This window comes from Pan paniscus, chromosome 8 (genome assembly GCF_029289425.2).
Source record: "Pan paniscus chromosome 8, NHGRI_mPanPan1-v2.0_pri, whole genome shotgun sequence".
Lineage (NCBI taxonomy): Eukaryota > Metazoa > Chordata > Mammalia > Primates > Hominidae > Pan > Pan paniscus.
In genome coordinates this window covers 84,239,263-84,253,663 of record NC_073257.2, presented here as the reverse complement: position 1 = coordinate 84,253,663, position 14,401 = coordinate 84,239,263, and the positions used below count along the sequence as shown (strand labels likewise).

General features: G+C 42.7%; 1 protein-coding gene across 6 annotated transcripts in view; it reads left to right on the top strand.

Annotated features, from left to right (window-relative positions):
- ASCC1 (activating signal cointegrator 1 complex subunit 1) overlaps nt 1-13,933 on the top strand; it is a 129,493-nt gene extending 115,560 nt beyond the window's left edge. For 5 of the 6 annotated variants that reach the window (XM_034930769.3, XM_034930766.3, XM_063607723.1 and 2 more), the window contains one exon: nt 13,004-13,933. In XM_034930769.3, the coding sequence (XP_034786660.2) occupies nt 13,004-13,120 (117 nt within the window). In that variant the 3' untranslated portion in view covers nt 13,121-13,933. Of the gene's footprint in view, nt 1-8,054; nt 8,134-13,003 lie in introns of all 6 variants that reach the window. The other variant, XM_055092952.3, reaches the window with a different exon arrangement.
- Nucleotides 13,934-14,401: the final 468 nt, after the last annotated feature.

Genomic DNA, 14,401 nt, shown 5'->3' with positions numbered 1-14,401 from the left:
TGGAGTGGAGATGGGCTGAGGCTGGTGACTGGTTTCCTCCATGCTGCTCCTGAATCTGTTGCCTTGGCACAATAGTCAGCCACTTTGTGCCCAGCCTCCCAAAAGCCGGGGGCCAGGAAGAAATGTCCCTGTTGCTGTCCCCTGTGTACTCCCCTCTAAGGATTCATTTCTGCTGACTTGCTCTTCCTTTCTACTGTGTAATACGGAGACCAAATATTTATCTTCTGTTGCATTTGTTTGAGGGACCATTATGAATAATACCTGAGGGAAGATGACCACACCAGAAATAAGAGCATTAAGAAGAGGTATTTTTCTAAGGGAGAGAATTTATCTGCAGAAACATCATCTAGATTAGTTCTGAAAGGGCACCTGCCGTTAGGGTTGCTAGTCACAGGCTTGAAGAGTCTCTGCTAGCCATCAGCCCCAGGGGCAGTTTTGTCAGGTAAAGCAGTAATACCCATGCCCTGTGGCAAGGCTTCCTTGGGAAGAAATAATGCAGCAAATTGAACTTTCACCTCTCATCTCTGAGGCTAATTCTGTGACGTAATGTGGAAATGGGCGGAGTGTGCCTAGCCTGTGCCGAGATTAGGCGGAGATTAGGTGTGGGTTCTCCAGCCGGGTCAGCGTAGCCTCTTTTCTCCTCTACCTCCTACCCCTACTCATATTATTTTCTTGCTATTTTTCAAAATTGAAAGACTGCAGAGAGGGGAAATCCCTTGGCATTTTGAATTTTGAGGTGCTCAGCAGAACTGCCTGGCCTCCTGTTTGTATATAGCAGTTTTAATTCACCCTCTAATAGGTCATTTGGCCTTACCAGCAGTCTTAAACTTGATAATCCTTACATCAGCAGTGAGCCTCAGGCCAAATTCCCAAAGTGCGTCCCTGAGTGATTATTTGAAGGAAGTTTTCAAGCCTTCCCTCCCTGGCTGTGTTTGTCTGCCTTCTGCCAGCACATCCTTAGGTCAGGCTAATGCTCATTTGAGCATTCCTCTTGCTCACTGCAGCAAGACAGGCAGGTGATTTGAGAGCAGGATGAGTGAGGGGAAGTTGCTGTTCCCATTCTGTGCAAGGAATGCCATCTCAGTCAGTGGAGAGGGGACTTGGGCTCTGGGGACACACAAGCCTTTTGGTACTATTTTATTGGAGACAAAAACGGGAGTGGCCTGCTGATGGGTTGAAAAATCACAGCTGTTCTACTGACTTAACAGCCTTTTTGCTGCTCTCCTAATAGAGGCCACGATGTTGATAAGAATTGCTCCTCCCACAGACTGCCCTTGACCTTGCTCCTTGGATCTGAGGTGCCCCAGGCCTTCTGGAAGTGCATTATGTCCTCTCTTTTATTGGCTATTATTAGCTACTATAATATTATTGGCTCTCACACCACTGATCACTGCAGTCTGATGTTTCAGATTAAAAGTGGCATCTTGGGCAGAGTTAAGCTGTGTTTGGAGATGACTCTAGGATAGTCACTACCTGCCACCCTCATTGTCTTTTATTCTGAAGTAGATGTTCCTATTTTGGTCTTTAAAAATATTACAGCCCTATGAGACCAGATAATGACTGTAGAGCCTGTAAGCTGTCAGAGTACCTGATAAACCTTCTTCCTTTTTTCTTTTAAGGATACTCTGCATTTTGGTTCCTGCAGTGATGCATTAGAGATTATAGTCAGTGAGTGACAATAATAATCAGAGCTCAAAATTTCATCTTATAATTTATCTTTAACTGCAGAACATCTTTGTAAAGGATCATCCCTGTTTAAAGATGGAGAAATTAGGGGAGGGAGTGGGTCTGTAGTCATTGATAATGTCGACCAGCAATAATGGAAAGGATCAGAACTCAGTTTTTAAAAGTTTATTCAAGTGAAAAGCTGGGAATGGCCATTTGGGAAACAGGGACTTCACAGAAATGAGGTCAGTGCTTAAAGTTAAAAGTTAAGGTCCTGCTTATATAGGCAGAAAACAAATTTAGTAGGATTATAACATTTTCTATACAAGGTTGGTTTATGAGCTATAATTTAGTTAATTACAGTTTGTTTTCTTTTCTGTACAGCTTGTTTTCACTTCCTTTCCAACTTAGGAGTGTAGGACCTGGCATGGTGGCTCACGCCTGTAATCTCAGCAGTTTGGGAGGTGGAGGTAGGAGGATCACTTGAGCCCAGGAGTTTGAGACCAGCCTGGGCAACATGGAAAAACCCTGTCTCTATAAAAAATGCAAAAATTAGCCAGGCATGGTGGCATGCACCTGTAGTCTCAGCTACCCAGGAGACTGAGGAGGGAGGATCTCTTGCGCCTGGGAGGTGGAGGCTGCAGTGAGCTGTGATCACGCCACTGCACTCCAGCCTGGCTGACAGAGTAAGACCTTGTTTCAAAAAAAAAAAAAAAGAAAAAAAAAAGAAAAAGAAAGTATTTAACATACCATCCTAGATGATGTGATAGTCTTTTAAGTCTTTGTATGAGAAATGTAAGAGGGAAGTTTAATCAAAATGAAGATCAACAGTTAAAAGGGAAGGGATCTTCTCTGGCACTGTTTATTCATTTACAACCATTTACAAAACAGTGTAGGTGAGGAAAAAGGCTAATCTATAATCAGAAAAACAACAGCTACAGCTGCCCAGGTTACAGATACAAGTTTAAGTGACTCACATAATCACATTCCCTTAGGCCTTACAATATGTTAAGATTCCAACAGCTTAGATTTTGAATTACTTATTTTCACAATAGGAAAGCATTAAAAACGTCTAGTCTGCCCAAGAAACTTTTTGTGCCCTTTCTTCAGTAGAAAAGAAATTTCAATTTTTTGTACCTAGGTGAAGGTATGTGTGTCTGTGTGTAGAGGAGCATGACTTACCTTAGGGTAAACAGACTCTCAATTACATTCTTCTGTGATGATGTTTAGAAAGAATCCACTTGGGCACAGCCCATGTGAGTATTTTTAAAGTAGATGGAAGGGTTTTTTTGACCCCGGATGTGGTGGATCTCCATTTCCTTCTTGCCTCTTCATACCTCCCACATTTGGTCTCCTCAGAAGTAATCTCACAGGTGGCCCAGAAGACAAATGCACGGTATTTGGCAGAAACTCAGAATTTTTTTTTTTTTTAGGTTTGAGGAATTTTAATAAACATAACTTTGAAACAAAATTTATTTTTTTGGGGGGGGAAACTTATTTGTGAACTTAATTCTTTTTGATGACTTAACTCCCAATAAAGTGATCTTAATTCTGAGTGAGATTAGTAACATGACATACGAAGAACCTTGATTTTTTTTTTCAAAATCGATTATATTTTTAGTCTGGTATTTGTATCTTTCTGTTTGCTCCCTGAAGTCATACTAGTCCTGTACCTAGATGCCTCTTTTAAGAGGAATGCATCTGAAATATACCATTATTTGTTTTGATGTTTTGCAATTGGGATCTTCCAAGGGCTGCGATGATAGCTTTTCACATCATTTGCTCCTCATTCTTTGCTATCTGGTTGTATATGCACAGCCTAAGGATGGACCTGCTTCCCCACTTGGCATTCTTTGGTACATATTTGTTATTGGAATTGAGAGGCCCATACACACTGCCTTGTGGACGTGGCCTTCCACTGGCCTGTATCCTAGGCCTCATCCCAGGAACTCTTAAATTTCTCTGACAGTATTAGTGGTCCTAGCTTGTCCCTGTTTCTTATATAAATGGGGATAATAATGCTCAGCTCTGGTTTATATCATAGCAATTTTTTTGGAGTTAATGAGCTGGGCTTTGTAAGACACTTTTAGATACTTAGATGAAAGGTGTTATTTAACCACAGCAAGGCTTCATACTGGGAGTGCCTTCCCAAAGAGCTCAAAGTACTTGTCAGCCTGTCTTCTGTTCATCCTCATAACATCCCTCATAGGGAGGTAGGTGGTTAAGCGTTATTATTAAGTACAAAATAGTGTTACTACTTTTATCTATAAACGGGATAATTGTGAGAAATAGAAGTTGGTAAACAGGCTATGGAAGAAAAACACTGGGAAAACCTCAAAGTAGCATGCATTTGCTATTCCTATTCACTCTGCTTTGAGTTTCAAAAGTCTGATTGCCATACATGAGAACAATAGCATCCTTTCTTAGAGAGAAATATGACCTAGTACATCCTTCTAAATACTTGAATTAATTGAACCCCCTGTACTTACTTTCAGTTGCATCAGATTATATTCTAAAGGTTGGTTTATCTCATGTGTGTCAAGAATGATTATAAATAGCATAAGACTTGAATATTTTGAATTTTCATTTTTAACTTCAAAACTGAATTTCTTCTTATTCAAGTAGTATTGAGACAGCAAATAGTTCACCGAGGCCACCAGCACAAGAAGTAGATTTCTTAAAAGAGGGATCTTGGAAGAGAGTAACCACAGCTTTGTCTAAGATTGAAGAAAAGAGCGAGCCTCATTTGGGAAAGCCAAGTGAGCAGGGATCCCCAGCAGATTGTCACTGTGCTGTTGCGGACTGGCCATTCATTCGGTTCTATAGCCCGAGGTCACAGATATAAGAAAAGGCCCCTCTCCACCCTCCTCCCCACCTCTGTTTGAGATTGCCAGTTTCATTTTGGCAGCCTTGTTGCATTTGGAGTTACTTCTGGTCTTTGATGGCTGTGACACAGGGCAATGGGGAAGGAGTAGAAGCTTTGAAACGAATGCAAGGAAAAATAACCACAGTGAGCCCTTAAATCTTGCTATTTGTTTTCTTTCAGTGTATACCACAACATTACCAGAAATCAATAATTCCCTTTGTGTTCTCCCTAGGAAAGAAACATGTACAAACTGAAAATGGTAGGCTTCACAGATCATGTGAGCAGGGGACAGCAGGATGGTTGGATTTTATCTTGCCATTGTTTGTCAGGGAAAACCTTGATTTTGACCAAAAACCTTTCATCAAAGGTCTACATTTCTCTCTTTACTTGGTGATAGGAAAAGTTTGTTTAATTTTCTAAAGATATTATTGATGCAGGATTTTTCTTGACCTCTTCGTCAGACTTGTGACGGGGGTGCCCCATTTATTTGGCTCTCTGTGCTCAACCCCTTGTGGGAGGGAGCACGTGAGCAAGTGAGTATGGGATCTGGCTGGCCATTTTGGGTGCTGGCAGAAGCAGGCTCTGTGTGGGCCCCGTGGCAGTGTCTAGGTGAGGGTGCCAGCGATCCCCAAAGCCCCAGAGGGCATGTTAGAATGTTCTCTTTGTCCCGCTGTCTGTGGACAGCAGCGTGTGATCAGCTCAGTGGTACCCTTGCCTCGTCATGTGGGGTGGCTGCCCTCTGCCACTGAGGGCGAAGGGCCAGTGTGACAGCCTTTTCTGGGTACCCGCACCCAATGGGTCCTGAACTCTTGTCTGGCATCCAAGAAGAATGAGGTTGCCCAGACACTTGAAGGATGTTGAAGGCAGAGAATTTTATTAAGTGATGGAAATGGCTCTCAGCAGACACGGGAGCTGGAGAAGGGACGGGATGGGCAGGTAATCTTACCCCAAAGTCTGCCTGTTTCTGGCTGGCTCTTCCCGGAAGTCAAGCCATCTCTCCTCTGGAGTCCAGCCATTCCTCTGAGGTCAAGTCATAAGTCACCCCGCCCGGTGTGGTTTTAAATTTTCTTAAATCGTCCAAGTCAGTACTTATTATTTACTAATTATATCACAGCGATTGGCAGTTTTAATCCTATTTCCATTTCCTCATTAAATATTTGTAGTTTTGTGTACTGTTCGTTGTTATGTTCCTTTATAGCAGGTTTTAAAAAATACTGACTTCCATAACAACAGGGCTGTATGTGTGTGCGTGTCAGGGAAAATGTTTTCAGAAAGAAAATGGTTTAGGTTTCAAAATCCCCAAGGGAATTGTTATAAAACAACAGTGAGGAGAAAAAATTCAACATGATTCAGACACCTTAACTAGATTCTTTTTTAATTTAAATTTTTCCTGTTAGGTCTGTTACTTTCTAAACAATACAACACTTTGTTCTTCATGTTTAGTTCAGGTTCAAAAGAGCAACCAAGTTTCTTTTTTTTTAACTTGTAGTTTAAGCTTTTTCATCTTTCCCCATTCAAATACCAAATTAAATATAGCCTTTTAGTTGACTCGTGCTTATTTTCATCCAGAATTCAATTAAAATGCTTCCAGCTGAGCTAGAGCCATCCGATTCTTCAACCAGGTTCAGGAAAAGCAGTGGCAGTGAATATAGGAACAGCAAGTGAAAGAACATGTTCATTTCAGTCTTTGGGAGTTGTCTGGGTCAGCGTTCCTCACTGTGGCTATTTAATGGGGCTGTGTTTCAAGGGGAGCCACTCACATTAAGGGGCAATAGAGTACAGGAATCAACGGGCTCAGACTCTAGAGTGAGGCTGTCTGGGTGTGAATCTCAGTTTTTTGCCTTTATTTTGTAGGAGAGGAAAGATTTCTTCTCTCACCCATCACTAGGTTCATGGCTGAGGCCCCTGTAACAAAAGTCAGATTAATAAGAGAAAAACATACAAATTTATTTAATACAAGCTTTACATGACACGGGAGCCTTCAGAAATAAAGATCCAAAGGAAGTGGTAACTTGTGTATTTTTATAAGTAGGTTTGATAAAGGTTTTGTAAGTAGGTTTGATTTTTATAAGTAAGTTTGACTGTCATGGAGAAGTATGGTTGGAGGACAAAGGGTGTGGTCTAATGGTAATAAACTGAGGGGAGGCTTAGCAAGGCCTGTTTGTTCGGATTCTTTTCTATGCCCTGTGTCTTCACAGATAAGGATATTCCTTTCCTCTGGGCAAAGGGAGGGTATCTGTCGAATGAGGGTCTTATGACCTGCTTCAGGGGAGAAGAGCAGGAGGTCACAGGACGGCCTTCATAGGTTTTATCGTCTGCTTCAGGGAAGAGGGGCTGTGGAAGGTGAGAGAGACTTTCCTGCTTCTGCTGTTTGCTCAAATGCCAAGGTGCCACATTTTGAGAAGTCCCGAACACCATCAACTTCGTGTGTGTCTTTAGGCAAATTACTTAAGCCATCTAAACCTAAGGCTCATCTGTAAATGGGGATTAATCATAGGATCTATTGGCCGGGCGCGGTGGCTCACGCCTGTAATCCCAGCACTTTGGGAGGCTGAGGCGGGTGGATCACGAGGTCAGGAGATCGAGACCATCTTGGCTAACATGGTGAAACCCCATCTCTACTAAAAATACAAAAAATTAGCCGGGTGCAGTGGCAGGCGCCTGTAGTCCCAGCTACTCGGGAGGCTGAGGCAGGAGAATGGCATGAACCCGGGAGGTGGAGCTTGCAGTGAGCTGAGGTCGCGCCCCTGCACTCCAGCCTGGGCGACAGAGCAAGACTCTGTCTCAAAAAAAAAAGAAAAAAAAACATAGTATCTATTTCGTGGGGTTGTGAGGACGCAATAAGATAATTCCTGGCACATGTGTTTACTTAATAAATGTTGGCTGTTGTTATCTTTATTACTGTTGTTGTCAATACCTACATATTTCTAGTTCACTTTGATCTTTTTTTTGTTTTGTTTTGAGACAGAGCTTTGCCTTGTTGCCCAGGCTGGAGTACAATGATGCAATCTCCGCTCACTGCAACCTGTGCCTCCCGGGTTCAAGTGATTCTCCTGCCTCAGCCTCCCAAGTAGCTGGGATTACAGGCGACCGCCACCATGCCTGGCTAATTTTTGTATTTTTAGTAGAGATGGGGTTTCACCATGTTGGCCAGGCTGGTCTTGAGCTCCTGACCTCAGATGATCTGCCTGCCTTAGCCTCCCAAAGTGTTGGAATTACAGGTGTGAGCCACCATACCCGGCCAATCTTTTAATGTATAATTATTGGCATTAGGTAACTTTGTTTTTAAAATCTCCTGTTATGATAATTGTGAGTTCATAAAAATTAAAGTTGACATGGTAAATACCATTATAAGCAGAGTCAAAAGACAAGTGACAAACTAGAGGAAATACATGTATTTGCAACTTGTAACATAGACAAAAAGGGTTCATTTCCCTAGTATAAAAGGAACTACAACTCAATAAAAGGAGGGACGCTCATAAAGCCTTTTATAGTGATCTGTTTCCACTTAACTGTGCTACAGGTGTCTCTGATGCATATTCTCAGAGCCTACCAGGAAAATCCTAGAATCGAGAAGGGCTTGGGACACAGAGAGCTAGTGGGTAAGATACAGCCGTGAGTGTGTAAACACACCTGAACTTGTTGTTTTCCCCATGAAGTAGCTCCCTTTCAAAAATGTTCTGTTACTGTTAATGGCAGCCTCATATACACCCATTGGACCCATCATCACTGATTTTTCCATCTCCTTCTCATCTAGAAAGTCACCAAGGCGTTTCTATGTTTCTTTTGTAATTTTTATTTTAGGTTTGGGGGTACATGTGAAGGTTTGTTACACAGGTAAACATGTGTCACGGGGGTTTGTTGCACAGATTATTACATCACTCAGGTATTAAGCTCAGTACCCAGTAGTTACCTTTTCTGCTTCTCTCCCTCCTCCCACCCTCCACCCTCAAGGAGGCCCCAGTGTCTGTTGTTTCCTTCTTTGTGTTCATAAGTTCTCATCATTTAGCTCCGGTCTGTGTTTCATTTATAGTTTCATTCATGGCTTCATTCATTCATTCACATCTGCTCCAGTCTTTCCAAGCCTACTGCCTGTTTGTAGTTGAGACACTCAACATCACCCTCATGACTGAACTACTACCATGGTCTCCTTTTTTGTCTTTATCTTGTTCCCTTCTCCAGTCAGCACAATACATCATACCCAGGTTAATCTCCCTAAAACATGGTTTTCATCTTGGGCCACCAACCTACCCTAAAGCCTTCAGTGGTTCTCCACCATGTAAGATGAAGTATAACTTGTGAACTTGAGCCTCAGGTCCCCCAGACACCCTTAATCTGATTCTCCTTCCTTCTGTCTTTCTCACTGCCTCACTCTAGGAACCTTCCAAACATCTAAACTGTTTGCCTGGCCCAGCCCACCATGCCCATTTCTGCCTTCATGCTGCCCTCCCTCCTCTGTGTTACGCCCTATACCTGCCACAAGGCCCAGCTCAGGTCTCATCTCCTCCAGATGGCTTTCCTAGGTCCGCAGCCCTCAGCATCCCTTGTTTCCTTACCTCCTGCTGCATTTATTGATGGCCTGTACCTCTCATCTCACACACTTAACCTTTACTACCTATATTGTTTTAGGTAAGCTTTTTTCATTAAAGTAGAACATACATACAGAAAGCTACACAGATCACAGAGTAAAGGACTCAGTGACTTTTCATAAGATGGACACACCCAGGTCATCAGCATTTCCCTCTTCTGATATGCACTCTCCCTAACGAGATGGTAAGCACTTGGGAGACAGAACTACTTTCATGTGCCTCTTGGCATGAAAATGCATAACATCAGGTGCTCAGCAATATTCCAGATCAGGAACTGAAGCTAAGAAAGAGATCCAGGTTTTCACAAATAAGAAACATGTAGAAATGTCCCCCGCCCCCTTGATTGAATTTGGCAAGTCCTGTTCAGAAATTCCTTGGTGGGAACCGATACATTAGACCTTTAAATCCAGTCTAGACAAGTGCATGTCATAGTTTTCTCTTTCCAGACTTGGGGATGTACATGGACATCTACAGCATTAGTTTTCATTGTCATTTTGTCCAGCAGATATTTATCGATCAGATGCAGTCTACTAGATAATGTTACAGTACAGTAGGATCCAGCTTCTTCCTCTGTAGGGCTTATATTTTAGTGAGTCATTAGAAATAATTGATAGAACTAAAAGACTTAAGAATAAAGATACATTGGCGGGACACAGTGTCTCATGCCTATAATCCCAGCACTTTGGGAGGCCAAGGCAGGAGGATCACTTGAGCCCAGGAGTTCAAGACCAGCTTGGGCAACCTAGCAAGACCCTGTCTCTATTAAGAAAATAAATAAAAAGGAAAAAAACAAAGAATAAAGATATAATAGGCTGGGCATGGTGGCTCATGCCTGTAATCCCAGCACTTTGAGAGGCCAAGGCAGGCGGATCACCTGAGGTCAGGAGTTCAAGACCAGCCTGGCCAACATGGAGAAACCCCGTCTCTACTGAAAAATACAGAAATTATCTGGGTGTGGTGGTGTATGCCTGTAATCCCAGCTACTCAGGAGGCTGAGGGAGAATAGCTTGAACCCGGGAGGCAGAGGTTGTGGTGAGCTGAGATCGCGCCACTGCACTCCAGCCGGGGTGACAGAGAGAGAGAGAGTCCATCTAAAAAAAAAAAAAAAGATAATAACTAAGCAGTAAGATAACTGAAAAATTGCTAGTAAATTATCTGTTACTAAATCATAGAGGACAAGAACAGAGGTAGGAAGGGTGACATGAAGATTGGCACTGGCACTAGGGACGTCTGGATGAGAAATCCATTTGTTGTGATATTATCAAAAGGTATGAAAGAACATGGCGACTTACAAAGGTAAAATAAATACAAGGGTAATGATGGCAGAGAGATATTTAAAAACGTCATAAGAAATACCATACGGAAATACCATATTGCTACGGAAATACTAATTTTCCATAGCACTTTACAGTTTACAAGGTATTTTTTATTTTGTTTAAACCCTGCTCAGTGAGCACACAAGGTACTTGTACTTGCTTTTTTTTTGGTTTATTTGTTTGTTTGTTTGTTTGTTTGAGACAGAGTTTCTCGTTGCCCTGGCTGAAATGCAGTGATGCAATCTCGGCTCACCGCAACCTCCGCCTCCCAGGTTCAAGCGATTCTCCTCCCTCAGTCTCCCTGGTAGCTGCGATTACAGGCATGCGCTGCCACGCCTGGCTAATTTTGTATTTTTAGTAGAGACGGGGTTTCTCCATGTAGGTCAGGCTGGTCTCGAACTCCCAACCTCAGGTGATCCCACTGCCTCAGCCTCTCAAAGTGCTGGGATTACAGGCGTGAGTCACCGCGCCTGGCCTTGTACTTGCTCTTATGAGGTCTTTGCCCATTATGATCTTTTGCCCCTGTTGTAGTTGGTACAGTGGGTGGTGTCTTCTGTCCACAGTCACACAGCTTACATGTCCGGGCATACGTTTAGAATCCAGCACTCTTTCCACAGCCTGCTCTTGCCTTAGTGGATGTGAGAATTTATGTTTAGTTATCTCTCTCAATTCTTCTGTTACTGCATTGCAGTCACATCCCAGCTAACTTCATGATTGCTGCATTTGCTATTTCCTTAAACCTGGAGTAGGAGAATATCCCTGGCAGATTCATGCTGTCTGTAGGCCATCTGCATAAGGTGAAGTGAAGTCATGGGTCGGTCACTTGCAGCTCCTCACTGTGGCCTCCCCACTACTTGAAAACATGGGCACAAAGAGAAGAAGGTAGAGCACTCACAGGCTGCCAATCCTTAAAAAGTAACTTGTTGAAAGTATTATGAGTTTCCTTTTAGTTTTCTTTTGTATTGTCTTTTATTGCCTCTTTGGTTATAGCTTTTCTGTACCTAGAAGGCTTCAGTTTGCAGAGCTATAAATCTGTCAGTCTTAGTGACGTGTCTTTCACTTCAAATTAGTGTTCAGCAAAGGGATTAGCAGATAACCATTTCAGGCTGAATTTCTTTACATAAAAGGGTGGATATGGTTTAAGCAGGCTGCCAAAGCCAGGAAGAGAAGTTAATTGTGTAAATCAATGCAGGCAGGAGCTGATCACCTTTCTGAAACACAAGACAATGCAGCACACAACCTCTAAATAGATCTTTGGGGTCAAGTTGATGTCATGTTGAAGAATCAATATTTACTGGGCTTTATAAAGTTAGCCTTTAATGAACCCTCAGGCATTTTGCTAGGCCATTAATTGCAGGAAGAGGAAAAGCAATGGTGGCCAAGGTCCATGTGTGTGGAGGTTGTATAAAAATAAGTGAAAAGATAGTCACTTGTCCATGTGCAAAGGTCCCCTCAGGCATCGTTGGGGACATGTGTCACAAGCCTTTCTTGGGGCCAGGTATGGTGGCTAATGCCTGTAATCTCCGTGCTTTGGGAGGCTGAGATGGGAGGATTGCCTGAGTTTAGGAGTTGAGGCCATGATTGCACTACTGCAATCCAAGGCACTCCAGCCTGGGCAGCAAAGCGAGAGACCCTGTCTCTAAAAAACAACCAAGGCTTTCTTGGGATTGTACTGACATTTTAAGAAAGAGCAATTCCTACATCCTAACAGAGGAAGGTACGCCCTTTACTCTTTGACGCTCCTTATTCAGGCACTATGGCTGCATTTTCCTGGGATGAATTCTGATGTCATTTTGGGTCCTGCCTTATAAATGTGGTAATCACAAAGTCCAGTCCCTCTTGGAGTATGTATGGTTCATCCCTCACTCTGACACACTTTTGAAAGCTTTTGTAAAGTACAGGATCATAGCAAAAAGTATTTATTTTAGGTCGCTGGCTTGAATCCAAGTCTAATAAAGGTATTTGATAAGTAATCACTTGTACTTGTTCTGTTGGCAAGTAGAAGTGTCCCTTGGGTTGTTCTGTGTATGTGTGCATGCTCTGTGTCCCTCAGTGGTTTGTCTGAATCACTTGTGAGTCAGGAGCCTTATCTTCTATTTATTTTAGTCAGCGCTCCTAACAAATGGCGTTGATTAGATATATGTTATGTCAAATTTAACCCCGGTGCAACAAAGCCGAGATCCCTGCATGGTCAGTCACTGGAAGTCAGAAGCAGCCTGGTCAGACTCTGTGAGTCAGGGTGTGGCCATGGGGCGTTTGCTATAAGTTCTTGGTCATATCTGGTCAGTAGATGAATTTCGGATTTGACTTTTCAGCACCTCTTTCTCTGGTGCATTTGTCAGGGGAGACTTTAGAATTAATCAGAGAGAAGAGCTGGCTGTTCTTTTCTCACTCCCACCCCCATCCCTTCTCTCCTGGATCATTATTCAGAGTAAACACTGAAAAGAAAAAGCATGAGAGATTTGTTGGGATTGTTGTGGTTTGGTGTTTTTACAAGATAATCTGATGTTTAATATTTTCATCTATACTTTAAATATTCATTCTGGGTTTTTATTCTTCCTTTTCAGTTGTTTGAGAACTTCTACTTTGGCTCCCTAAAGCTGAATTCAATTCACATCTCTCAGAGGTTCACCGTAGACAGCTTTGGAAACTACGCTTCCTGTGGACAAATTGACTTCTCCTGAGGTGGATCTTGGAAAGCACTAGAAACTAAACATCTTCACCAGGTGCTGAAGAAAAGTGTCTTCATTTTAATTGCCAAGCAGAGATGTGGACATTTGGATGGTGACTTTCCTGGGTGGTTCCCCATAGATTCACCATTGCCTCTAATGGTGTCTATAGCCATCATACTACCAGCTGAGATGGTGGTGGGCATAAGGAGAATTTGTGCCTATAACCCTTAGTGTGTTCTGGTTTTTTTTCTTTTAATTTTTAAATTGTCATAAAATACTCATAAAACATACTGTCTTCACCATTTTTAAGTGCACAGTTCAGTAACGTTAACTGTTAATACATTCATAATGCTGTGTGGCCGTCACCGCCGTCCATCTCCATAGGCTTCTCAGCTTGTAAAATGGAAACTGTACCCATTAAACAGTAATTCCCACTCCTCCCAGCCCCCGCAGCCACCATTCTGCTTTCTGTCTCTCTGGTTTTGACTATTCTCAGTATCTCATATAAGTGGAATCATACAGTGACTTGTCTTTTTGTGACTGGCTTATTTCACTTAGCATAATGTCCTCAAGGTTCATCCATGTTGTGTCAGGTGACAGGATTTCCTTCCTGTATTATACATATAATGGAATGTTCCGTTACATGTGTGTACCACACTCTGTTCCTCCATCAGTGAACACTTGGCTTGCTTCCTCTTGACTATTGGCAGTAGTGCTAATACAGACACGGGGGTGCAAATATCTCTTTGAGACTCTGCCTTTAATTCCTTTACCACCCAGAGTTTTATCTTTAGCAAAATAACCATTAAAGTTTTTTGCCTTTTACTTTGCTTGGTCTATCATTTTCCTACCAAAGTTTGTCCTCTTAATATTTGTTGGATTCCTTTTCCTTCACCCCATCCCCACCCTCATCTTCCCATGCCCCTGATGGAGTTGCAGTGTTGCAGCCCTTTTTTGTTTACTTTTCAAGGCCGCAGCAAAAGAAACTGATGATATCAGCAGGACTGTGCAGAGTTCCCTGGAAGAATGTCAGCCACAGGAGGCCCTCACTCCTCCCTCACCACGGACCAGCAGAGGGAGGCGGGAATGCTGGGGAGCCCCAGCCTCCCACCCCTGCCTCCTCACATTCTTCCTCCCTCCATGTCCTCTCCTTCTTCTCCTTCCTTATTCTTGCCTTGATTCTTTCTCTCTTTATATTCTTTAACTGCACTTCTGAACTCTGTGTTAAGTTGCTACATTGTGAGGACTGTGTCTAACACTGAGATTTATTATTGGGACTGCACAAATCACTTG